Source organism: Carassius auratus, chromosome 8 (assembly GCF_003368295.1).
Source record: "Carassius auratus strain Wakin chromosome 8, ASM336829v1, whole genome shotgun sequence".
In the NCBI taxonomy this organism is placed as follows: Eukaryota; Metazoa; Chordata; class Actinopteri; order Cypriniformes; family Cyprinidae; genus Carassius; species Carassius auratus.
Window position 1 is genome coordinate 17,478,317 of NC_039250.1, and position 26,948 is coordinate 17,505,264.

General features: G+C 37.3%; 2 protein-coding genes across 5 annotated transcripts; both read right to left on the bottom strand.

Moving 5' to 3' along the window:
• Window positions 1-5,016: 5,016 nt before the first annotated feature.
• entpd4 (ectonucleoside triphosphate diphosphohydrolase 4) lies at window positions 5,017-20,279 on the bottom strand. Of its 2 annotated transcripts, none has more exons than XM_026269961.1 (13): window positions 20,034-20,279; window positions 19,425-19,623; window positions 18,269-18,466; window positions 17,983-18,188; window positions 16,246-16,396; window positions 16,066-16,169; window positions 13,121-13,180; window positions 12,854-12,984; window positions 9,809-9,975; window positions 8,578-8,902; window positions 6,935-7,020; window positions 6,619-6,780; window positions 5,017-6,523 (listed from the first exon to the last, which is right to left on the bottom strand). In XM_026269961.1, exons 2-13 carry the CDS (start codon window positions 19,430-19,432, stop codon window positions 6,286-6,288), a joined length of 1,836 nt encoding a protein of 611 aa, XP_026125746.1. In that variant the 5' UTR covers window positions 19,433-19,623; window positions 20,034-20,279; the 3' UTR covers window positions 5,017-6,285. The 2 variants fall into 2 exon arrangements, with proteins under 2 accessions (XP_026125746.1, XP_026125745.1); XM_026269960.1 differs by having other exon boundaries at window positions 12,830-12,984.
• Window positions 20,280-20,702: 423 nt separating this feature from the next.
• Window positions 20,703-26,706, bottom strand: chmp7 (charged multivesicular body protein 7). 3 transcript variants are annotated; one of them, XM_026269964.1, is made up of 11 exons: window positions 26,635-26,706; window positions 25,382-25,657; window positions 25,107-25,278; window positions 24,571-24,756; window positions 23,354-23,487; window positions 23,192-23,240; window positions 22,995-23,114; window positions 21,756-21,854; window positions 21,609-21,666; window positions 21,126-21,356; window positions 20,703-21,007 (listed from the first exon to the last, which is right to left on the bottom strand). In XM_026269964.1, the coding sequence occupies exons 2-11, from the start codon at window positions 25,651-25,653 to the stop codon at window positions 20,955-20,957; spliced, it is 1,374 nt and encodes a 457-aa protein (XP_026125749.1). In that variant the 5' UTR covers window positions 25,654-25,657; window positions 26,635-26,706; the 3' UTR covers window positions 20,703-20,954. The 3 variants fall into 3 exon arrangements, with proteins under 3 accessions (XP_026125749.1, XP_026125747.1, XP_026125750.1); XM_026269962.1 differs by having other exon boundaries at window positions 26,464-26,660; XM_026269965.1 differs by lacking the exon at window positions 24,571-24,756 and having other exon boundaries at window positions 26,464-26,660.
• Between the last annotated feature and the right edge of the window lie 242 nt (window positions 26,707-26,948).

Genomic DNA, 26,948 nt, shown 5'->3' on the forward strand with positions numbered 1-26,948 from the left:
AAAATCTCAAATTCTGTAGTTCAAAAAAAACCCTCACAAATGGTCTAAAAACATCTTGAACGAATCGTTAAAGGAACCGACTCAACAGATTCGAAAAAAAAAAGATTCCTATACAAAGCTGAAATGAAACGTTGTAAAAGGAAATGTACACATTATGTATTATGTCTGTATCTATTCTGCATCTGGATCTTCTAATAGTCATTCCAATCCACACACGCTAGCTTTGGTCAGATCCATCTGTGAGAGAGTGATAGTTTAGGTGTGTCTTTCTCAGAATGGATCTGTACTTCAACAGTGTTCACTTTATCATACAACATCTGCTGGTTTTGTAACTACAAATGATACAGAGAATCTGCTTTTGAGCAGATGTCCCTCTAATTTACTCCACCTTTCATGCACACAAAACGTTTTAATACAGCAGTCCCATTTCTGTACACTTCAGCATACTTTTATTATGGAAGTTATGTCGTTTAAAACAAGAGATTTAAGTGCAATCTGAATGTTTCCAGACTTATCAGTTACAATTAAATAAAAAAGTATTTTAAATTTAAAGGAAAATTAAATTAGTAGAATATAAAAATTATGTATGTATGTATATATATATATATATATATATATATATATATATATATATATATATATATATATATATATATATATACAAAAGTGGCATTTTATTTTATTAATATTTATATTCTCTGCAAGTACTGTTCTTAAAAAAAATACTTTTAAGATTTAAAGTACATTGTAGGCGCACATTCAATACAATTAAGAGCACTTCTTTTTCGCAAAGGAAGACAGAATGATTAGTAGCTGTGTTTCTCTCAGTGAGGTATCAAATTATTAACTTTACAATGTGAGTTAAATAACATTTTAAGCCATCACATCTACACACATAACTTCATTAGCTCATATCACATCCCATGTGAGCAGATCATATGATGCTTGAGAGAGAAACGAGCAGGGTGTTTAACACTTAGAAAGCGTATCAAACCAGTTTCACAGACTTCCTCTGACACAGAAGAACAAAAACTCATGATTGAGCTGTGTGTGGTTGGATGTGGTTTGTGTTTACACTACACTTCTGTTTTTGAGTAGACTCATTGAATCATTTATCGTGGAGCTCTGTGGCATTCTTTGCATCTTGCAAGACGTTTGAATTTCACTTAGAGATGTCTAACTCTAGAACATCTCTAACGAGGAGTGAGAGGGTGGCACCAGAAACGCCTGCGTCTGAGATGGTTTCACGTGATTATAACAACTTTAGTCTCAGACACACTCTCTTTATTCACAATTACTTCTGAAGTGTCATCCGCATTAAAAATTGTTAACAGTTCAAGACTCACAAAGATCAGTTATCAACGCTTTTGAAGTTGGGGGAGAAATCATTTTTGATGCTAACTATAGTTTTTTTTTTTTTTTGGAAATTCCTGGTATAGCCTAGTTATAGAAATGTTTCACTTCAAGACTCACTCCTGATTATAGATGATTTGGGACAATTAAATCTAAAAGATGGGATAATTTCACAACAAAATTTAAACAAGAAAAAAGGGGTACATGTAGTTTGCATGTGAATCTCTTACTAAATCCAGCTTAATGTCTAGTTAAGTATAGCTTGTTCAATATGCATTGTTAACCTTTTACCAATAATAAAGCACAATGGTCGAAAACTGATTTCAGCTTTTTACTTTTTGTTAGATGAAGGTCGCATCTGAAAAACTGTCTAGGACTCTATTCAAACATCCTCTTTAAAACTTCTCATTGTTTAGCTCTTAAAAACTAAACCCCTCTAAAAGACTAAATAACACATATCTCACATAGATAATAATAATTTCCAGGATCTTCTGATTTATTATGTCACAGACAGCGCTTGATCATCGTGGTCTGGGCATTACTAATCGGAAACTACGTTTCTTAAAATATCTCAAATTTTTAAAGAGCAACTTTTGGGGAATTTTCTTAGACAGATAGAAGGTACTAAATGTTCAAATTAGTGCTCATTTCAGTTCAGGCCTGATACATACCTGTCCTAAAATATCCTTTAACACATACAATACACCAGTGACTATTAATCAGTGGCTATTAATGTGTCTCCGTCTGACAAATATTCACTTGCTTGACAACTAATTCATGACCCTCAGTCACAAAGACAAATGGGTTACAGACAAATGGGTTAAGAAACCGAATATAAAGATTCCTGAACAGCTACATATTTATCAAAGCTATTTATTTGTTGACAAGTCACATCACATGATTAGAAAGTAGGCTTATCTAAATGCAGCCTGTTTTTCTTATTTAAGAGAAACAGTTGTGTTTCACTGAATAAAGTTGGTCCATTTGTTCTGAGAATGAATGTGTTTTATAAAGAACAATGTTATCATGGAAACGCTGCACAGATCTGTTGTTTTTTGTTTCTTTCACCAGCAGTCTCCTGTTCCAAGGATGAAATGGGAGCCGGGGTCCGACCGCAGCAGAGCACCCGCATTCCCACCGACTCGGAACAAAAATGCACTTCATTATGTTATTATGCACTTTGTTTGTGCTGAATAATGCTGGAGAGCAACATTTATAAAATGCTGGGACCTGATGATAATTACTTTTTGTTGATTTATTCAACATTTAAAATGTTTTAAAAGATTTGCTTTTTAAGAAATCCTGCTCTTTTGAACTTTCCATTCAAAGATTTCTGAATAAAGTTCAATATTAATAATCAATAATAATAAGAAATGTTTTTGTGCAGCATTTGTTTCAGAATGATTTCTGGAGGATAATGTGACACTAAAGACTGGAGTGATGATGCTGAAATTCAGATTTGCATCACAGGAAAATTACATTTACACTACATTTTGAAATATATTGAATGTCTTTCAACATAAACTTTTAAAAATCTTCCCAACCTCAAACCTTTAAAATGGTAGTATAATCGTCTAAATGTGAATTGAATGCAATAATAATAATTTCAAATGCAATAATGACATATGTAAATGCTTTCAGAAGGTTAACTCAAAAAACTGTTTGCTGTCATCACATATGGGCTACTGAACTAAATGCAGTTTTCAGCGATGGCAGTATTTACATGACTATAATTATTTATTATATTATTTAGTCATACTTTTAATTAACCTTTCAGTTATTTTACATGCTTTTGTCATTTGTTTTCCCTTTCCCTTATATAAATTATTTTTAGATTTATTAATTTTAGTACTTAACTCAGTGACACACAAGCAGATTGTTTAAAAAAAATTACAAATTGATGTGAATTCACCACCAACAGTTCGCCATGAGAGTGTTTTGGTAGACACCATATTTATTTATTGCAAATAAAATCATGGCTATTAGAAAAGGTTGTTCAACGAGCTGAGCTGACTTAAGGTCCTATAATAGTTCATTTATTATTATTATTATTATTATTACAGGAACTAACGTACCTAATATTTTCATATAGCTGTCTCAGACAGCCGAAGGCCACATGGTCAGCCATTTAACGTCTTCTCAGGTTTGTAATAAAAGAATGAGAAAACAGGGATCAGTCACTCTCTATAGCTCTGAGAAAAGTGAAAACAAGAGTTTAACCTCTCCGTCCAGAGAGCATCATAAATAAACCACTGACACAAAGTCCTCTTGATTGTGAAGAACTCAATACTTAGTCTTATACTCTAGTAAAGAGACCCACTTTCAGTAAACGTCTATGGGGTTTTCACTTTAAACACAAAACACTGTTTAATTCTTAATTTCTCTTTATTTCCGAAAACAGCAATATTGAAGGAAATGATGTTTTGCGTGCAAACTTGTTTAACAGTTTGTGTGAATATGGTACCTGTGCTTGACAAACACCAACATTATACAGCACTGACTGACTCTCCAAAGAGAGATGTGAAAAACAACCCCACATCAGATGTTTTCTTTGAGAAAATGAAAAAATGTGCTCCTTTTAGCAAAAAAAAAAAAAAAAAAAAAAAAAAGATCTCTAAAGAATTTCAGTCAGGTTTCATGCCCCACAATAGCACAGAAAATGACTTGTTTCTTGCATCAGATCAAGTCTGCATCTCATTGCTAGTTTTACTCGATCTTAGTGCTGCGTTCGACACCATAGATCATGACATACTCATAGATCGATTACAAAACTATACAGGCATTCAAGGGCAGGCTCTAAGATGGTTTAGATTCTACCTGTCCGATCGCTACCACTTTGTTTATTTAAATGGGGAGTCATCTCATTTATCACCAGTAAAATATGGAGTGCCACAAGGATCTGTCCTAGGTCCTCTGCTATTTTCAATATACATGTTGCCCCTCGGAAATAGTATTAGAAAATACGGAATTAGTTTCCATTGTTATGCTGATGATACTCAACTATATATCTAAAGAAATTGAGAATTTGCACTGAAATAAATGAACCTACACATTTAATCAGGGAAGTGTACACTGCTTCAGTTCCAAATGGCTTTTAGATGCAAGATTTGTCATATAAATGGCGTCCTATCCTAATACATCCTAATTAAGCCCCAAAAACATTTTAATGTACAGTAATTGAACACTGAAAAAAATTCAATTAATAGTTAACTCAAACATAAAAATGCTGTCATCATTTGCTCAACCTCAAGTTGTTGGTCCCCATTTATCAAAATATATTTTTGTTTTGTATTCATCAGGAGAAAGAAACCCAGGGTGAAACAACTGAGGGGGAGAAAATGATGAAAGAATTTTTGTGGTTTCATTTTTATGTGAACCTTCCCTTTAAGTGATTGTTGTTCCAAACCCATCAGATTTTTTTTTCCATGTACGGTAATGCAAATGGTGAATTAAAAAAAAAATTATATATATATATATATATATATATATATATGTACACACACAAGATATTTTCAATGTTGTGAAAGTGAATGACAACAAAAACACTACGGAAGTGTCATTAAACTGCCCATTCAACTTGTGGACTATATTTTTAGAGTCATATTATTGTTACTCACACAAATCTATTGTTTGGCTTTTGACTTTGAATATAGTACACAAATCATATGTGCAATGATTTTTATTTTATGTTTTTAGTGGCTTTTTTACATCTTGATCCTAATTCAATGTAACTGCATGCAAACGAGTGACTAACACATTCATCAGAATATTTTAGTCAAACAGAAGTGGACATATGGGTTTGGAAGAACATGACAATTTATTTGTGGGTGAACTTATAAACTGCAAGCTGGAATTCTGACATGCAAAGATGCAAATATATTGCACTGATACGCATCATGGAGCTCTTCAAGTTTAAATAACATTTACAGCTCCATCCCAATGTGAAGTCATAGAACTGATAGATAAAATAGAATAATTAAATAAAAGCAATGCTCACAGTCCCACATACACTCACACACAAGTAATAAGCAGTACCAATGATAAAGCAGTTATTCTGACACTGTAACACTGTAATTTTCACTATTGAAACAATCTACCTTTAACAAGAAAAAATTTAAATAAGAGCCATTTTCTCTTTCTCTCTCAACATTCCTCCATGGAGTGCTGGTCATGCAAACATAATTCATGGAAAGGTGTTTTAAGGTAGAAAAAAGTGAACTTGAATCATTTGATAAATTTGCCACATCTTTCTAATTGTGGCTGGTGTTTTTACGTTTTAAAGGGATTTCACGTTCTACCATGATATCAGCGCAGTCCAACTTCAGTGTCCAAAAAAAAAGTTCCAAGACATGAGTTTCTATTGTATTGAACAGAAAGTGAAAGAGAGAGAGAAACAGAGAGAGAAGAAAAAAGGTTTTGGTGGAAAAAACATTTCATTTTCATCTTTTAAAGTTAATCTCACTCTGTTTTTCCTTGGCACAACCAAAACATTTAATAAATGTTCAATTATGCGTACAGTCTTGAGGCAACAGCCAGCAGAACCTTATCTAGACTAGGGACACATATATAGTCACATCATGTCCTCTTTCACATTGATAGTGACACTGAAAATCAAAAGGCAGCCTCAGCGCCCCTCATACAATTAATAAATAAACAACCAAACATCACAGCTGATCAGAGGCAGCCATACAGCCCTGTCCCAAGCTGCAGTCTTCACATTACACCAAAGCTTGACTGTACACGTCATGTAGAATCCCTTGCAAATTATTCTGGGAAAATGCAAAACTGGCCAGTGAGAGGCTGACATCATGACTGTAGGAAAAAGACTTGATAGGATGCAAAACCATGACAAAGTGTTTCAAAAAACAAATCATTGGAGAGGTGCATCTCCTCCAGTGATTGGCCAGTTGTTTGATTGACAGGCCGCAGGGCCTATAGGGTAACAGGGAGGTCTGGTGAACCCAGGCCCTCCTCCAGCCACTTGACGGAAGCAGAAGCACTGCGCAGGAGTGTGGAGCGGTTGTGTATGCGTCTCAGACGGAGCAGGTAGAGGAGGATGGACAAAACCACCACCAGAAAACAGGCCAGGAACAGATAGTGGTTGTTCATGAAGGAGAAGCTGTGATGCCAGTGAGAATGAGAGCTCTTTAAACTCTCCTGCTGGATGTCCCTGAGAAACCAAAACATAAGAAAAATTATTTAAAAAAAAAGGCCCAAAAAAGCCTCATGTATAAGTTGTATAAGTTGGTATGTATATGCATGTACCTTAGAGGTAGAAAACGTGTGCGGTACAAAATGGCTCCTAGTGTCCACTGCACTTCTTTGTCATACACCAACAGGGCCGTCCTGAGATTCTCGTAGGCCGCTGGAAACGCGAAACCTGAGTGGAGCACCTCATACATCCACGCAGATTTGAAGCACTGATACCTGCAGGAGGAGAGGAGCAGACGGTTTATACCTTTCTCCAAACTGATCACTGGCACTACGTTATGTACAAACTGTTAATGTAGTATTTTCTTCCATACACCGTTGTACTGACAAGGAAATGAGTTGATGCTGCCTTTCTGTATTTTAAACTTACTTCAGTCTATGTTGATCAGCATGCGAGGCGTAAAGTCCTCGATCAAACCGTTCTTTCAAAGTCTTCCACTGGGTGGCACAGTAACTCTGAAATTAAAAGAATAAGGTCAGTAATAGCTTACGGTCAATAAAAACAAATGTGATAATGAGCAATTCATATGCTCGTCATTTTTGACTGGGAGCACCACCAGTTAGGACAAAAATCCCCCCAAACAGTTGTTATAACCTGTAGGGCTGGGATAAACGATTATTTTTTAAACAATTAATCTAGCGATTATTTTTTCATCGATTAATCAAACGATACATTTTTCCAGACCGATTCGATTTCGATTATCTCCCCATTAATTGACTACTAACAATTTATACGTTGATTTACATATCTGAATGTAAAAAACATGAATTCCTTAACATTGCAATATATGTTTATTGCTCTTAAAATTACAAAATAAAAGACTGACTAAGAAGGCATTACTTTGCACTGTATAGAGATAGCATTCAATAAAACATTGAAGCCTTGAAAACACATAGCTTACTGAAACAAGCTTACTGAACACATAGGGCCTAGCTTACTGAAAAAAAAGTTATTTCAGATGAAAATAAAAACAACTTGATGTCTAGCATTCAATAAAAAAGGTCACCCAAAATACTTTAGAGCAATTGAAAGAATACAGTAACCAATGTAAACTTGAGGGCTTTAAGCGAATACAGAGAGTGCTTTTCCAAAAAAAATAAAATAAATAATAATAATAATAATAATAATAATAACAGTGGGAGCCAGCAGCCGGTCATGGAGAAAAAAAAAAAATCTCCGAATGCTCCACGTGAAACTTTGGCATTCCGTCCTTTTTCTATCGTGTCTAATGATTTTGGTTAATATGCATGAGGGAGAGGGAGAGGGAGAGGTAGAGGGAGAGAGAGAGAGAGAGAGAGCTCGCGCAAGACAACGCTCGTGTAGTTTGAAGACTGTGAGTGTGCGAGCGCGCGTGAAACTTTGGTGTTTCGCCCTTTTTCTATCGTGTTTAATGATTTTGATTAATTTGCACAAGGGAGAGCGAGAGCAAGAAGCGCTCGTGTTGTTTGAAGACTGTCAGTGCGCGCGCACAGCCGGGGCTCTCTCTTGTATGCGCCCTGTCAGTTATTCTATTCTACATCACTCACAGATCAAATAAGGCTTTGACAGCCGCCAAAAAAAAAAGATCAATGCAGAAAACCCCCTGGATTGGTTATATAACGTTGGACAGAAAGTTGATCCGGCCATCGCATATATTCAGCGCACATAAGGTAAACGTTTTGCAAACGTTTTTTTAGAGAAATAAAAACAGGTCGACGAATCGATGCGCATATTTTGCGTCGACGTCATCGATTACCCCGACGCGTTGTCCCAGCCCTAATAACCGGTGTTAACTGCTGCAACAAATCTTAAGGGTTGCAAAAATTCTATGAAATATTTGCTGTAACAAAAATCTTGTTTATTTCATCTAATTTTCTTTTATGCATCACTAAAAGACAATTTTTGAAGTATGTTAACGCTGCTCTGTTCCATACAGACAAATGTGACCTTTCTTTTTGGAACTTGACTGCCACAGTGAACTTTGAATCTATTGGAAAGGAGCAGCATGAACACATCGTCAAATGTGAGTGCACCTTAGCAGCGTTGGAGTATTTGGTGGAGTTGTAGTCTCCTCCCATGCGCAGCACATCTTCTGTACAGTAGTAGAACTCAGAGAAGCCGTAGAACTGGCTGTTGGTGAAGTCGATGGGCGGCTGGTATACTCCGTTCAGCGAGGTGTTGGTGTCATTGGTGCGGTTGAGAAACGGCTGGAGCAGCAGACGGCAGCGGTCGAAGTCTCCAGTGCCTCTCAGGTGAACTCTCTGGTCCTGAGGACCCACCTCGTCCTGGAGGTCAGCTGGCAGACAGGGGTCAAGGATGGGCGAGTCTGTGCTCTCTCCTTGATGCTGACCCAGCAGCCTAGAGACAGTAGTGATCGATGTTTGGTTGACATCAAATATTCACAATATAAGCAAGTAAGTGTTAAATCAAAGGCGTTTTAATAATGGTTCTTATTTAAACGTCAAGATCAGTAGCTAAGCTTGATTTATTTTCCGTGAATCAGTCCAAACAGCCAGAATGAACCGACTCTAATCTGACGTTTGCATGACCGAAGTTCATGGAAGCCGGCACACATTATTTTTAATAAATTAAATGTTAAATAAAAAAAAATAATAAAAACCTTGGCTAATAGCACTGAACAACATCAAAGGCTAAAACATAAGTTTATGTTTTTAACTATATTTTTATTTAAAATTTTCATTTTAACATTAGTGTTTGGTAAGACATTTAATTTTTTTTTTTCAGTTAATTTGTCAAATTAATAAAAAAATACAGTAAATGCAGTAGTATTTAGGAATATTTTATATTAAGAATATACAAACATAAGAATATAAAACATTTTATAATTTATATAAAAAAATTCATACAATTTATAGAAATATATATGTAATAACAAAAACATATTTGATTTTATTCCTGTGATGCAAACTGAGTTTTCAGCATCATTACTCCAGTCTTCAGTGTCACATGATCTTCAGAAATCATTATAACATGATTTGATGCTCAACAAACATTAATATTATTATTATTATTATGAATGCTAAAAACTTTTGCTGCTTCCTATTTTTGTGGAAAATTATACATTTTATTCTTTGATTAAGAGGACAGCATTTATGTGAAACAACGTTTTTGTAACATTGTAAATGTTTACTCAAACTTTTAATCAATTTAATGCATATTTGATTAATACAAATATAAGTTTACATATTTAAAAAAATTTAAATCTCATGTTCAACAATATTTCCAAAAAATATTTGATCTTACTTGTTTTGGATTTGTGTGTTGCTGATGAGGTTTTCTTCATATCTCTGGCGTGCTGCATTTCCACCAAAACCCAAAAATGTTGAGACATAAACACGGTACACGTGCTCTGTTCTGTGAGCGTCACAGCCCAGGTTAAACTCGGCCAGCAAATTCTTGGCTATCTCTTCCTGGTAGCACACAGCAAAACACAGAGATATAACAAGACTGCCGTACAGAACAGATGTTAACAGAAGTTCAAAATTTGGAGCATCAAAAAGCAGAGCAACAGATCTACTCTGAAGAGCTTTTGAATTGCATGTTTCTTTAAACACAGATGCAGCAAAGCAAGTGAAGTGAGAAGCAGCATCATATTTGTAAAATGACATTTTAAAGGAATGTTGGGGGTTCGGAACAAGTTGAGCTCTATCAAAAGCATGTGTGGCATGGTGTTGATTACCACAGAGAATTAGTGACTCATTTAAAGCAATGCATTTACAATTGAAGTGTATGAAGCGATACAATCTGAAGGAAAGACAATTGAGCTCAACGTGTTGAACAAGAACATTCCTTTAATAGCTCACAAGCTTTAATACAGAAAAATACTAAAGAACATGATGAAAACACTGAACACTTCATTTGGAGTTTGTTTGATATCTGCGGCATCCTGTTATGTCAGATTAGAGGCCATCAGGATTTGGCCTGAGGAGTTATTATATTTAGAAAAAAAACAAACAAACATTGCTCACACACACGCACACCAAATTCATGGATTGCTAATATTAGATTAAGAAACTCTCCCTAATTACAGAGATTCAATTAAATGATCAAATATTATCGAAAGGGGCCATATAATTAATAAAAGTAGACAAACAATATATTCTGATTTATATATAGAAGCCTTAAAAGTACAGCAGGAAAAACCATCCTGCTGTAACGAGCTCAAGAATTTAAAGAGCCAGATGTGAATGCGCTTAGAACAAACAGACTGATATCGCTCGCTGGTGTGGACACTAATATCATTCTTTATTGTTAGCATTCTTGGTGTGAAAGAGCCTTAATTTTGATGGTCAGAGAGGGAAGAAATGGTCTTATAAAAAAAAAAAAACATCTATTTTATGTTGTAGTGAATTGGAGGAGAATGCACATGGGGGACAAAAAAAACCTAAGCATTAAGATTCACCAATAAACCTAAACCTTTGATGGATGCAAGCAGATGAGACTGTACAATGAAGACTGTATGAATTAGTTTGAAGGAACTCATACAAATGAGTCCGAAGGAGACCGTGCGAGTGAGTCCGAAGGAGACCGTGCGAATGAGACTGTGCGAATGAGTCGGAGACCGTACGAATGAGACCGTACAAATTAGGCTACATTCACACTGCAGGCTGAAATGACCCAATTCCGATTTTTTTGCCCCTATGCGACCTGCATCTGATCTTTTCATGACAGTCTGAACGACACAGATCCGATCTTTTCAAATGTGACCCAGGCCACTTGGATATGTGGTCCTGAATCCGATACGTATCCGATCTTTTGAAATGCGACCTCCGTCTGAACGGCCAAGCCACATGTATCCGACCCGTACGTCATTGATACGCTACAAACGCCATAATTCTGCGTTGAAGTAACGTTAGGCGGGAACGAGAGGAGCCACTCACATCAGTATCCCACCACTCCTGCATGTGACTCCGCACCCACACGTTTCTCTGTACCGACGTTGCTAACACTGCTCCACAAAACGCCATGGCCAAAAACCTTCTTTTTCATTTTCTTCTTAAAACGAGAAGATTGTAATTGTGCTGGCTCCGTTGGTGAAATAACTTTAATATTGCAAAAAGAGCTCCGCTGTTGAGTACACTGTTGTTGACATCTATGTTTAACGTTAACTACTTCCGCTAACAATGAGTCACGTCGTTCACCGTTGAGTACTCTTCTGCGCATGCGGGTCACTTCTGGGTCATTTCACGTTCACACAGGAGATCACAAAAGGTCGCATTTAATTGGAAATCTGAACGGCCTTGCAAAAAAATCTAATTTTAAAAAAAAATCGGAATTGAGCATTAAGCCCTGCGGTGTGAACATAGCCTTAGTCCAATTGAGTCTAAATGAGTCTGTGCGAATGAGATAAAATGAGTCTGAGACCTTACAAATGAGTCTGTACGAATGAGACCGTGCAAATGAGAACGATTGAGTCTAAATGAGACCGTACGAATGAGACCATATGCATGAGTCCGAAGGAGACTGTAGGAATTAGACTGAATTAGTCCGAATGAGACCGAATGAGACCGTACGAATGAGTCTGAAGGAGACTGTACGAATTAGTCTGAATTAGTCCGAATGAGACCGAATGAGACCGTACGAATGAGTCTGAAGGAGACTGTACGAATTAGTCTGAATTAGTCCGAATGAGACCGTACAAATTAGTCAGAATAAGACATTACAGATTAGTCTGAATAAAATCGCACAAATTATTCAAAATGAGACTATATGAATTAATCTGCATGAGATTGTACAAATTAGCCTAAATGAAATTCCATGGATTAGAATGGATGAGATTGCATGAATTAAATTAATCTGAATTAGACTGTACAAATGGTACTAATTAGTCTGAATGTGATTGTACAAACTAATCTGAATGAGACAGAAAATGAATACACCACCAATTCACCAAAACAAACTGCAATGCCAAAAACTGCAATGTGTGTTGTACAATATTTTTGGTATAAGAAACCTTGACTGATATTGTAAATGGACTTCAGAATAAGAAAAAAAAAACTGAATTTGGTCCCCTTTAAAAAAATAACTGTTGAAGAGCGATTAGTATTGTTCTCAGAGCTTAAGCACCATGCTGCTATATGAGCATGCAGCAGGTTTATCTCAGTTCATGGCATCAGTTCAGCAAATTCACCATAGCCTTGTTCTGCACTGGGCCAAGGACCACAGAGAACCAGGAGAACAAGAATGAACAAGAATGAGAGAATGAGAATGACAAAGCCAAACTTTCAGCTTTCAAAAATACGGGAAATTTTCATGGATAATAACCTGTTGTGGAGAAGCAAAGCTTACAGTTTTGGGCACTTCGTATGCGATCTGAGTGGAGACACCACCCATGTCCAATACACCAGCCGTACGCTTGCGCACCAGTGTCTCCTGCTGGTCACTGCCAGGAACCTGCACCTCCACCACAGCCTCATGTTCTGAGAAACAAGAGCACAGAATATATATATATATATTTTTTTTTTTTTAAAGAGAGAGAAATTAGAGTGCAGACGAAGGGAAACTTTTGTAGGGGCTGTATATTTTTTTTGAGACATAAAATGGCAAATAACTTACCATCCTCAACATGATGGAATCTTCCCAGAACAAAGTTGATACCTATCCATGCATATACTCCTGCAAAAAAATATAATAAATAAAAAACTATTTAATTCCACTGAATTCAGTTTTCACGCAAAAAAGAAAAAAAAATTTTTTTCAGAGAAATAATAGTTTTATTCAGCAAAGATTCATTAAAGTTATCCAAAGTGACAGTAAAGACACTTGAATAAATGCTGTTTTGAACTTATTCAATAAACCCTGAAAAAAAACATCACCGTTTCCTTAAAAATATTAAGCAGCACGACGGTTTTCAATTTCATTGATAATAAATACAAATGTCTCTTTAGCAGCAAATGAAAATTTTATAATGATTTCTGAAGGATCATGTTAGAGAAAACTGTAATAATAAAAAGTAATAATAATGCTTAAAATTCAGCTTTGCGTCACAAAAATAAATGACATTTTAAATATAATACCACAGAAAAGAAAATCACAATATTTATTGTATTTCTGATCAAATAAATGCAGCCTTGATGACCATTAAAAAAAGGGCTGCAACTAACAATTATTTTATAATCAATTAGTTGGTGGATTATTTTTTCGATTAATCATTTAAGGGGGGGGGGGGGGGGTGAAATGCTATTTCATGCATACTGAGTTTTTTTTACACTGTTAAAGAGTTGGATTCCCATGCTAAACATGGACAAAGTTTCAAAAATTAAGTTGTACGTTTGAAGGAGTATTTTTGTTCCCAAAATACTCCTTCCGGTTTGTCACAAGTTTCGGAAAGTTTTTTTCGAGTATGGCTCTGTGTGACGTTAGATGGAGCGGAATTTCCTTATATGGGTCCTTAGGGCACTTCTGCCGGAAGAGCGCGCTCCCGTATAGCAGAGCAATGAGAGCACAACAGACTTCACTGATCAGAGTGAGAGCGTCGTGAAAAGTCACAAAAGAAGTGTGTTTTTGGTTGCCAGGGCAAGACAACCCTGCACAGATTACCAAAGAAAAAACAGCATCAAGGGATCAGTGGATGGAGTTTATTTTTTACAGAGCATCAACAGAGTTGTGCAAGTGTTTTTGTTTGTTCCCTGCATTTCGAAGATGCTTGTTTTACAAACAAAGCCCAGTTTGACGACGGATTTGCGTATCGTTTATTTCTTAAGGATGATGCAATCCCAACGAAAAAGGGTCACGATCGTGTGTTGGAACCTCAGGCGGTGAGTAAAATTGCTTAAAATATCTCTGCCTCCTTGTTAGTGCGTCCGCCTCCCATCGGAGACCCGGGTTTGAGCCCCGCTCGGAGTGAGTCGTTGCTGCTGCTGCTCTCGTTCAGTTTCAGCCTCTGGATCTGATTCTGGATCATAAATAAACGGCTGAATCTGACTGTTAGCCATGGTTTGTTTTGTATGATGTTTTTTTCCTCAAGGTAATGTCACAGCTTCCACATGCTCTCAACGCAAAAGCCTACTGGCGCTCATGATTCTTTAGCTCCGCCCACACGTCACACCTCCAGTCGGTCGTGTTTTTCTGGGAAAAATCGGTACAGACTATCTTTCTCTTATGAATATAATAAAACTAAAGACTTTTTGGAGTTATGAAGGATGCAGTACTACTCCATAGGTACTCAAGATTAACAGGATATTGAGTGAAAATGAGCATTTCACCCCCCCTTTAAAACGACTATTTTGTTTATTATAATGTTACTGACAAAAACACACTATTCCACATTATGCCCAATGTCCTTAAAACATGTGTCAACTGAATGCTATGGAAACCTGTCATAAGACAAAACACAAATATTTTAGGAATAGATCAAAAGAATTAATTCTCAGAATGTTATTGTAATTTTTGGACAATAACAAACTGAAACAACTAAATAGTTTTTATTCACATAATAACAAAAATGGCCAAATTTGCCTTTAATAACAGCTCACATGCTTGCTGGCATTGTTGATGTACTTTTTGACTAACTGGGAATCTGAATAACAATAATAATAAAAAAACCCACTATAAAGCACTTGACAATTTTTTTCTGCCTTTCACAGATAACAGCAATAATTATATTACAGCATTAAAAATGGCTTACTACTGTTACTAAAAAGCTTACGCATATTGGAGGTTTAACCAATACAGAAAGATAAAAAAATATTTTGGTAATTACCAATACTGTTAGTTAAGAGCAGAAGTGGCACAAACCTTACAAAATTGGTTAAAAACCTTACATAATTTGTTTTAATAAATTTGTTAATCACTGTAGGCATATGCATGTTGACTTTTAAACCTAAATATATCAAACAACAGATATTTCAGCACAATTAATGTTTTTGTGCTGAATATTGTCTCCCTCGCCTCTCTGTGTTTGGTCTGTTTAACGCACCGGTGCTGTTTCACTAAAGATTTCAACTTAACGCAGACTGTCAGGGTAGGCCTTTATGCAAAAATGAAAAGGTTTGCGTGAATTTGTCACATTTACAGAAAAGGAAATGAATGTTAACAAAGTTTTTTTGTGCTGAGGATGCATACACGTATCTGTAAAAACACTTGACAGGCAAGCCATTATGCTAATGCATCACCTTGAAGCTTAAAGATTTATCATGTTTTGGGCAGCTAGGATCGAGTACATTTCTCGCAGGAGCTTATTTTGTTTCCTCCAATATTTGTAGATGAAATTTGTCCATAGAAATGCATTATTCAGTGCTGTAATCTGATGCAACCGGCTGCAGTTGTATAAGCGCTGTGGGCAGACCCAACTAATCGTTCATGAGAATCATTGTCGATGATTTTCATTATTGATAATAATCGATTGTATCAATTAGTTGTTGCAGCCCTAAAAAAAAATCTTACTGACCCCAAACTTTTTGAACGGTAATGTGGATTTGTGCAATATTAAAATGAACCCCTGGATTTCTGAACTGATGACTCTAGAGGTGGTCTAGAAGAGGTTCAGAGGCGGGTCTTACCTTCCTGTTTGCCTGAGATGACTTCCACATGGGAGTCGGAGAACAGAAAGTTGAAATTTACAGGAATATCAGTCCGCAAATCCTCCAGCAGGGCCTCCTGTTGGCTGCAAACAAACACAATCTTAGCACATGCATCAGCTGTCCCACAGCATGCAGCTAATATAAGGTGTGAGTAGACACCTTTCAGGCAGGACTCTCATTCCTGCAGTGCACAGGATGTAGAGAGGTGTTTCCTGGTGCTTGTTCTTAGGGATGTGCAGAGCAGCAAAGCTCAGCAGAGGGCTGATGTAGTCGCTGGCCTTGTCTGGTGTGGATGCGTACTCTGAAATACCTGAACAAACAGAAACTAGTGTTAGTTGTAGGGCTGAGTAGTCGATCAAAAAGCTCTTGATTTCATTTACTTTGATATACCAATTCATTTGCAATTCAATTTAATTTTAAATTGTATCAGTTGCTTTCAATTTTATAATAACGTTATAATGATATATTTTTAAAAAAATAAACATTTCAACAGCAGCTGTCTTAAAAACATACTCATAATGGATTTATTCAAACATAAAGCTCTTGAAAAAATTAAGAGACCATTTGAAAATTCACAGTTTCTCTGGATTTAAAATTTTTAGTAATGTCATATTTGAGTAAACTGTAACGATTATACAGTAAGACTAGAACACTAAAACTAGACTAAAATGCTCAAGACACTTAGTCGACTACAACTTGACTTCAACTTGACTTCAAGCTTTCACACCTGCCTCAATTAGTTCGGTTGAATCGTACCAGAGTTCGTTTCCCCATTTGGTGCGGTTCGATTGGGCAGGTGAGAAAGCAGTGCATTAGAACGTTGTTTTCAAGCCGCATCCGCGCTTCATTATAGAAATGTATTGTTTGCATATTGTGGTGTATACAAACAATGTACTAGATTATGGCCAGGGATAAAACCAGCCCGCACAGTCTCTCTCCATAGTTGTGTTGTCTCCGTGTTGTTTGCTGGCTTTTCCTCTTATATTGGAATTTTCCCACACGTAAATTTTGACCAATCGAAAAGCAGTTTAGGAAAAACGTCATGGCCAATGAGTGATGTGGATGTTGTCATGTGACTGCATTTTGATTTGTTTCAACTGGTTTGGACCAAAGCAATCAGTGTGGTGTGAAAAGGAACCAAAAAAGCTAAAAAATGCTACGATGTATAATTGTTTGCCCTTGGTTAGGACCAAATAAACCGAACTAGAGATGTGAAAGCACCATAAAACTAAAACAGAAGTTGACTAAATATGATAAAAACTAAAAGTTACCATTGACACAAGACTAAAACCCCATTCACACCAAGGACAGTAACTACAAAGATAACGATATTAGCGTCCACACCTGCAAACGATATCGTCAGTTTATTCTCCGCACACACATACATGTCTGACGCTTTAAATTCTCCAGCTCATTAAAGCAGGATTGATTCTGATTGGCGGTCAATGTTTGTGTCATTCATCAGCTGGAAAAAAATCGTTCGGAAAGTGATTCCAACTAGATCGTTTCTCTGTGCCTTTATCGTTATAGCTGTGATGCGAACTATTATATTCTTTAATATTGTTAACAATTTTTTTAAATATATCGTTCTTGTTATCGTGCTTGGTGTGAATGGACCTTAAGACTAAGACTAAATTCAAAATAGCTGACAAAATTAACACTGAGTCCGAAATTCTCGAAGTAAAAAAAAAATAAATACGACATAACATTGTGTCAATAACGTTTACACACTGCCTCCAAAACTTTCGTCGGTCATAAAAACTATTCAGATCAGGTTCGATTTTATGCATTTTCGCATCTGTAGCAAGCATTTTGACAGGAAAGGATGAAGAAATTATGATTTCTGAAAAATGTCAGACTCCGTGTGCAAGAACCATAATTCATTCCCACACTGACCTGGCTTGATCTTCATCACTACAGGCTTCCTGTGCTTGTCTCGCATCTGTTTGATGTCCAGGAGCTCATGCAGGTTGCCGTTGTGCCGAGGCCAGGTGTACACAAACACACGGGAGCCACTGCTGCCACAGTCCACCACCAGCCCGTAGTTCAGGTTGGGGTTATTGGTGTCCGTGGCCTCCATGTCTGGTACCCGACCCAAACGTCTAGGGGAGACACATCCGTCAGGATGATTCGTTTTCCTTACATGCATAACAGAACTGATTAGAACTGATAGGCGTTTTACGTGTGGAGGTGTCGGTCCTCTCTTAGCCAGCTGTACTGGCCCTTCCCTGTGACCAGCAGCAGGTACAGCAGCCCCATCACACCAGCCAACAGACCCAGCAGCAGCAGTTGCCTGAAGGAAGGCAACAGGAACCGCGGCAGAACCACCGGAGACAGGCTGAAGTGCCACGATGCTGGAAACAGACAGGAAATGCTAATCCTGTAGAGAGGGAGAAAAATATAATGAGAACTCCATCACTATGGTTACTGGATCCTCTTAGCTTGGCTAAAATTAGGAAAGATATGCACTAGAAAAAAATATTTTTGGAGCTCGCTCAATTTACTTTATTAAAATGAGCATTAAGCAACATGTTCGGTTGACTGAAAAATGCAGGGAAGTTTACTTTCATGGTGGGACTACATTGATCATTTTTGGTGCATCAAATTAAAATGCATGGGTGGATTTTTTGCTCCCAGCAACCTTTGCATAAGACTGAATTGTGAGAGTAAATGTTAAAATGTAGTCTTATTTTAAGGCAAAGAAGACCCATTAGGGTGTCATTTGTAAAACTTTGCAGTCAAAAAAGTTATATTGTCATTAGTATAGTGAGGTATGAAGCACAGCTCACACAAGGGCCACTTTCAAACAAAGCAGCTTTCTATTGGTCGCTCACTGTGGTGAATTCACATGACCTGCGAAGCGAAATGATTTGCAATTTAAATTACTGGATTTCAACTGGCGGTGTTTTATTTCAGCATATGGTGTTTTTACTTCGTTAAATGAACACAGCTATGCTAATGTCAGTGCAGTGACAAGTAGTGCCAAAGTAAATACATTTTCTATTAAAAATCTGCATTACAATGAGAAACCAACAAGTGTGTTCTTGTTCAATTTTTTTTCAATCTTACTTAACTTAGATAAGAGGATGTTTATGGAAGCCTATTACTAATAAACTAAGAATAAAATAAGGTAATAGTAATTTTTTCCTCACAATTCTAGGTTTTTTTTTTTTCCAGTGTTGTTTAAAAAAATGCACTAGTCTTTTGAAAGCAAAAATGTATTTGTATTTCATGCTGACTTTAAAGGTGTTAAGCAGGAGAAACATAAGTAATGCAAGAATGTATTTGCCATTATTACATGCACCAAATTTCTCAAATAACTTCAGTTTAGTACTTGCCTTCCCATTGCTGGAGCGGATGAAGAGGTGATGTGGACGAATCAAACCTTTACTAGCAGCTTCTTCTCAGTACAAGTGTATTCCTCCATGACGTCACATTTCAAGGCATCTTCACCTTCGTTCTCATCATCATCATCATCATCATCATCATCAGGAGCTTTCACACGTGTTCAGGTGTGCTGAGGAGACGTGGCATGTCCTGACATGAGGAAGTGAAAAAAAAAACGCGTCACAGTTCACAAGTTCACTTGAAGACAGACGTTCATACATTTATATCACGACAATAAAGCGATAGATCACAATGTCTAACGTTACATAGATAGCGTTCATCGGGGCTTTTTAAAGGCGCCTTTGAGTCTGATAAAAAAGGAATTGAACACGACCTAATGCTGTCTAGGCAGACAGCTCACCAGATTTTGAAACGCAGCCACAATTAACGTCTGATCAGGCCGAGGACAGTTTCGGTGATAAACAGATGCATAATTGATGGTTAAAAGTAGCTCGGTAAAGTTTTGGAGAGATAAGTTAGACCTGACTGATTAAATTAAGTCAGTTGTGTTTTCCTCTGGTCCGATAAATATCTGCATGAAGGCAGGAATATGTTCTCACCGTACGGCTAATGTTACATCTGGGACGAATGCATCGATAATACAGCCATCCTCTGTGTTTTATGAATTCAGTCGTCCCATGATTGAACTCCTCTCGATGAACACATAAATATGGAACTTTAATTCCTCTGGCAGTGATGATCGTTCAAATGTGGCGGAGAAAAGCCGCTAATTCCCGGTAGTTACCGAGCAACAGTTCAGTCCAGGAGTAAAAAACGACTAGTGCGCGTGCGTGTTAATACCGGAAACTGCGTTTACACTGCTGCTCTGACGTCATCTTTCGTTTTCAACTCGTCACTTGTAAACATGGGAAGTTAATTCGAACAAAAAGTAACTATATATAGTAATAAGATTAATGTTCATAATTTTGGAGTCGTTAACACTATTAAAATAAATTAACACTTATTTTAATAAATACTAACACTGATTTCTTAAGACTAGATAATAAAATGTTTCTTCTTTCAGAAACAATATTCTTATAAACCTAAAAAAAAATTTTTTCTTCAGTTCTGGGAGTGTTTATAACTTATTAATATGGCTATATACTTAAAACTACATATTTTAATATACTATACTCTTCAAAGAAAAAATACTACTACTACTAATAAAACTGCAAAGACAGATCTGAGTGATCATCTCACTTCTCAAAGCAACGCACACACAATATTCTTCATTTGGCATCATAATTTGTAGTTTTATTAGAATAATACATTGTACAGACTTTACAAACTCAAAGGGCCACTCTTAAAACCTTCTTTAAAAAACAAAAATAGACATGCCATTACAAACATGAATAAGGGCATTTCATGAAGACTTGGTAGGGCTTGTTATAATGCAAGGACACATAAGTACTGTATTTGATGGCTTTCTTTAGTGGATAGCGATTAACCCATTTTAGTGGCTGCTTGTGCTCAACGGTCATTCACTGGGCCGGCTCCAGCTTCCTGTGAGCTGAGATACTTCCTCTCGGCACAGCTGAGGAGCAGAGAAGAGAAATAAATCAGTATTTTTGACAACACCACTTCAGATATGACTAATAATATCAATGCTACTTGCCAACATTTCAGAAATAACTAGAAAAGCGTGAAGGTACCTGTGTCAGAGACTGTAAGTCGACTTAGTTCTCTGTCCAGCTCCTCGTCTGTGATGCCTAGACTGGAATCAGGCACGGAGGGCAGAGACTGGACAAAATCAGCATCCAGGATACCCGTTTTCCTTGGAGGAGAAATAGGATTCGTTGGGACCGCTGGGAGCACGTCATTATCTGGGATGGTTTTCTCCAATAATGACTTCAGCTCCTCCTCCAACTCTTCTGAATCCTCACCTGTGAGCACATGAAGCATTCGTTTGTAAGACAGCTTTATGGCAAAGACTGTTCCAGCTCAGTTGTGGAAGAGTGACGTACTGTCATTCATAAATGAACTGCAGCCCGAAAGGCAGAAATACCAATCATAGCAAACAACTCACACCTATGAAATCATCTCATGGTCTACAGAGTCAGACGCACTTGATATATGGAATTCATCATTGAAATTCATATTAATTCATTAATACATTTAGGGAAAAACATGTATACCAGAATCCAGCACTCCACTGGCAAGAGTCTGGTTGACTTCATCCTGAGTGTCGCATAACTGTGCAAAAAGCATAAATGAAACACAGAACTTAAAAATATGTATAATGACATAATATTAGCATTAACAACAGATTTGTGATGAATCACCTCCTGTATCTGATCAACCAGATTCTCTGCTCGCTCCACAGTCACACCCTTCAGTGAGATCCTCAGAGCCGCCACACCGGCCTGGTACGCCTGCATCACCTGCTCACACGCATAGAAACGCTTTACTGAGCCATGCATCATCCACAGCACTCTCCACTAGTGGCACCCTTGGTAAATATGAGCAAAGGTGGCTGTGAAAATAAAACTGCATCATTTATCCTAAACATGATTATTAAAGCCGTTTTTTTAAAAAGTTTCATCTGATCTGACCATAGAACAACATCTGGAGATGTAGGGGCTATTTGATATATATTTTTTAAGCTTTCTGACCCCAAGACCCAACTAATCTCTGCAATTCTCCAGCTGTGCTCCTTGGAGAGTCTTTGGCCACTCGAACTCTCCTTCTCGTTGTGCATTAGGACGATATAAACACTTATTTTACTCATAAGAATTTCAAGGGCTGCCAATAATTGTGGCCAACATGCATTGAAATGTTTAGTTTATCCATTGTATATAGATCCCACTCTTGTGATCACAATATAGTCGAGATCCATGTCTAGATTTATTCCTTCATCAATGAGGTTTGATGGCAGATTTATTCATAGCAAACAGCGCAAACGGCTGTGTCAAGGAACAATGATTATATTTCACTCTTATTTTATTGAGAATCATCTCACTAGAGAGAAAACCCCAATTCACAGCTTTGACAGTGTTTTCTGATCATCAGCACTTTTTCCATTGTTTAAGCGTTTTCTGATTGGAGAGATGAAGTAAAACACTGGCCAAAAAATGTGTATTTTTAAAAGAAAAGCTCTGATTGGAGGATGTAACCTCTAGAAATCTGGCAACCCTCAAGCACACGAGTGCTTGTGGAGGCATGATACCAATAAAAGACCAAGCAAAAATCTGTGGGGAAATATTGCAGATGATTATGCTTAATCGAGGGGAGCAATAATCACAATCACAATGATTATAAATAATCGTCCAATCATAATGTCATGTGATCATTAAAGAGAGAACTATGCGCATGTGAATGTGTTGTTAAATCACAGAAATATTTTCAGGACGTATGCAAAAAAAAAAAAAAAAAAAAGTGTTACAGAAAAATGTGAACCAGAAAAAAAGTGCAATGCAGTGCTGGCTTGTAGGAGTGCGACGTGGCGAAGCGTGGGTGACTTTCACTGGTGTCGGCCAATTCACAGCAGACGGTCAGTGCATCTGTGTGTCTGTGCGTCTCACCAGGCGGTCGGTTTGGGAGTTTGCTATTCTGTCCAGGATCCCCTTCACCGTCTCCAGCTGAGCGAACAGACGGTCTGCTTTCTTCTCCACCCGCTTGCTCCCACGTAAACACCTCAGGGCCTGTGGCAGGAAAAGGTGGCAATCCATTAAAACGCATTTCTTGCCTATAACAATAGGCACAAAAAGTGCACTCATACCTGTGATTTCTTCCCCTCTTTAAGCAGTGATTTTGCCTGCTGCTTACACCTGCACATTAGAAAACACATCATTTAACAGCAGCGCTATTGTAATAACCCATCATGTCACAGAAATGACACTGGCTGGAGTAACGTCAATGCAATCTGGATGAACTGGCTCACTTTTCTGCTTCCTGCCCCAATGTCTCCACTCTCTCCTCCAGAAGCTTCTCGCTGCGCTGGAGCTGATAGATACCCAGGTCCACCTCGCTGACGGGAGGCACACGGCTTTGTCCTGCCTGACTGAATTTCACCAACTATGGGGACATGGTTAAAAGTGTCATTAGAAACAAACAAGTGGCAAAAGTTACTAATCAACCAATCAGTGCCCTGTGATTTAAGAGACACATTTGGATTGGTGATTGGTTGAAGAACTGTTGAAGCATGACTGTTTTTAGATATACATATCCATTCAAAAGTTGTTTTCCTATTCTCTCCAAATCTCCAGATATTTGATCACAAATACATTTAAAGAGTAACATTATGAAATATTAGTATAATATAAAACTACTGTATTTAACAATTTAATTTATTCCTGAGTTTTCAGCATAATTACTCCAGTCTTTAGTGTCACATGATGCTTCAGAAATAATTCTAATACGCTGATTTGCTGCTCAAGAAACATTTCTGATTATTATCAATGTTGAAAACAGTTTTTCTGCTCTAAATGTATTGTAGAATCCGTGATTTATTTTATTAGATTTTTTTTTTCATGGTTTTGGAACATGGAAAGTTCAAATCAGCAGCATTTATCTGAAATATAAATATTTTGTAATATTATAAATGTCTATGGCTGCCCACCACGGAATAATAATAAATAAATAAAAATCTCACAATTGAGAGTAAATCTCACAATTGTAAGTTTTTTTTTTTTTTTTTTTTACTCAGAATTGTGAAGACAATCAGAATTGTAAGAATTGTATTTACTGCCTTTAAAATATATATATATATTATATACATTTCATATACTCGAAATTCAGAGAAAAAAAAGTCAGAATTCTTACTTTTTTTTTAAATGAATCTCATAAAAACTTTTTTCATGAGAAAAAAGTCAAAGTCAGAACTGTAAGACAAAAGGTCATATTAAAAAATCAAACTTTATTTCTATAGCCCTTAAAAAAAAAATTCCATGGCAGAAATGATGAAAAACAAATTCCATGGGGAATTTAATGCACCTCAAAAATATGACTTTTATCAAACGTTTGAACGATATTGAAGTGAGCAATCACTGAAAAATGATATAATTCTGCATTATTACCTACACTGTTTTCAAAATGCATTTTTCCCTAAAGTCTGTGCGGCTAGAGTACATCAAGGCATGCTCTTGTCCTCAAACACACCTTCTCGCCTTCGTGAAGTGAGACGGTGACATGTTTCTCTCTCTGTAGCTGCAGCAGAGCCAGGCAGAGCGAGCTTTCATCCGGACAGATGTGAGAGGAGAGAGCACGCAGCTCTTGGAAAGACACCAGAGAGTGTGTTGCTAAAGGAGAAGCCCGATATGCTGCCAACAGTGCCACAGCCTTTTCCTGCAAGAGGAGGAACAGCCTACGCTCAAATCTGACCAATAACTACCTGCATGCCATACAAACAAAATACAGTGAGGTCCAAAAGTGTTTGTTTTTTTTAAATTACAGATTACATCATCATAGGTAGATTGCGTTGCTCATTATGGAAATGATCTGGCGGTGTCTGTGTTCCTAACAGTCAGTAGATCAGCCACTGAACTTTCCACTCTCATCTGCGCTTTTATGGGATTACACTCTCACGCTAATTTGCTCGGTTTATGAATCTGACCCCAAACATTTCAGCAAGCAAGCAAGCAGTAGTCTATATAAAGACTGGAAATGAGCATTATTGCTGTTAGTTTTACACTTACCTTCACCAGGTCTATCACAACAAACGATTCCTCCAGCGGGACCCTCCCACTGCCCAGCAGAGCTGACAGAGTCCATTTCAGAGGTCGAACCAACAAGAGTCCAACACCCCACGACAACCAGCCCGAGTCTACATTTGCAGCGAAGTCTGATTCCTTCTGCATCTTCCCGCTTCTAGAAGGACAACAGAACAGATCCCAACAGCGTGCTATAAATCCATGTACTGATTACTCTTCGTGATCTACACGACGTTGTATTTGAGGTGATAGTGACTGACCTGATCATGCTCTGAAGGACAGTACTCAAGCCCAGAGGAACAGAGCCCTTCCTCCTGAAGCTCTCGTTCAGCTCCTGCAGATTCACACACACCGACCCGCGCCGCCTGCACTGATCCATGATCAGAGGACTCCAGAAGTCTATTTTCCCGTCCCAGTCTGTACAGTCCACATCTCGGTTCTCTTTGAAGGCAGAGAACAAGAAAGCCATTCGCTCATCATCCTCCCAGTCCGGGGGGAACCCCGCGTCGCTCTTCTCCACTGACACCGACATTGTGCTGTGAATCAAAGAGTTTGAATGATTACTAACCCAGGATAAAAGTAGTACACTTTGGCATACTTTTTAAAAGAGTACTAATTATGGGAAATACTACATTTTAAAAGGAATGCAAATGTTACTGTTTTTTAAATATACTTTTAAGAATTTTAGTACACTACACGTGTACTACATGCAATACATACAAGCGCACTTCTTTTGCACAAAATTGGCATGTATACATGAAGTGTAGCTGACGGATAATATAGATTGCTTGTATTATCTTTTTAAAGTCGTTTAAAATTTAAGAGGGTTCAAATTTGAATGAATGTATAAAGTAAATGTAAATACAAGTTAACTGGTCACTGTTGTAATCATCCAGGCCAAATCAAGTTCAACAGCACAAATATTCAATTTCTGGAACATGAGCTTATAAAATTAGAATGCATTTTTATTTAATGGTTTAGTAACTGATTTTATCATAATAGATGAAATACAGCATTTAAACCACGGCTGTCACTTTATGTGAAGCACCTTGTAGCAGTCTAACTAGTAAATAGGCCTGTATTTAAGCAATTAATTAGACCTACATTACAGCATTCCACATTAATGTCACTCAAGTGATCTCGGACAGGTTTGCAGCAAAAGAGCAAAGCCAAATAACTCAATGTAACGAGCCTGACCACCTTGAAGATATAAAGCCGTGTGTCAAAATCTAGTGAGCTGCACGAATATGATGCCTGATACATGCTATCTAGGTAGAAAGCTCACTAGACAGCCAAAAACTGGTTCCCCGGTCTTAATGTGTTTTACGATTCAAGCTCAGACCTCAATTTCAAGCAGCTGGATAACGCTCTCAGCTTAAAATCTCCTCAGTGTTTGTCGTGACATCCATCGGCAGGAATACACATACTGCTTAAATCATCGGCGGTGGAGAGAGGAACACAAAAAGCTCAGTTTTAACCGTTTAATCGTATGCTAAAGATGACAGTAGCTCACCCGGAAGACGACAATGCTCTTTCTTCTTCTTCTTCTTCTCTAGTATTAATGGCGGGTCCCAACCAATTTTCCCGGTGCATACCGCCACCTACTGTACCGGAGTATGTCATTCATGGTTTTAGTATTTCAGGTTATATTTTAGTGATCCAAATAAATAAATAAATAAATAAATAAACATAAACCTATATTTTATGGTCTAATCCATAAAAGATTAGATTCGTAGATTTAAGAAAGTTAAAGAGAGCTTCGTAACACTCCCATGTTTCCTCACTTATCCCCAGTATACCTTCTAAATTCCATCCCCGTCCTAATTC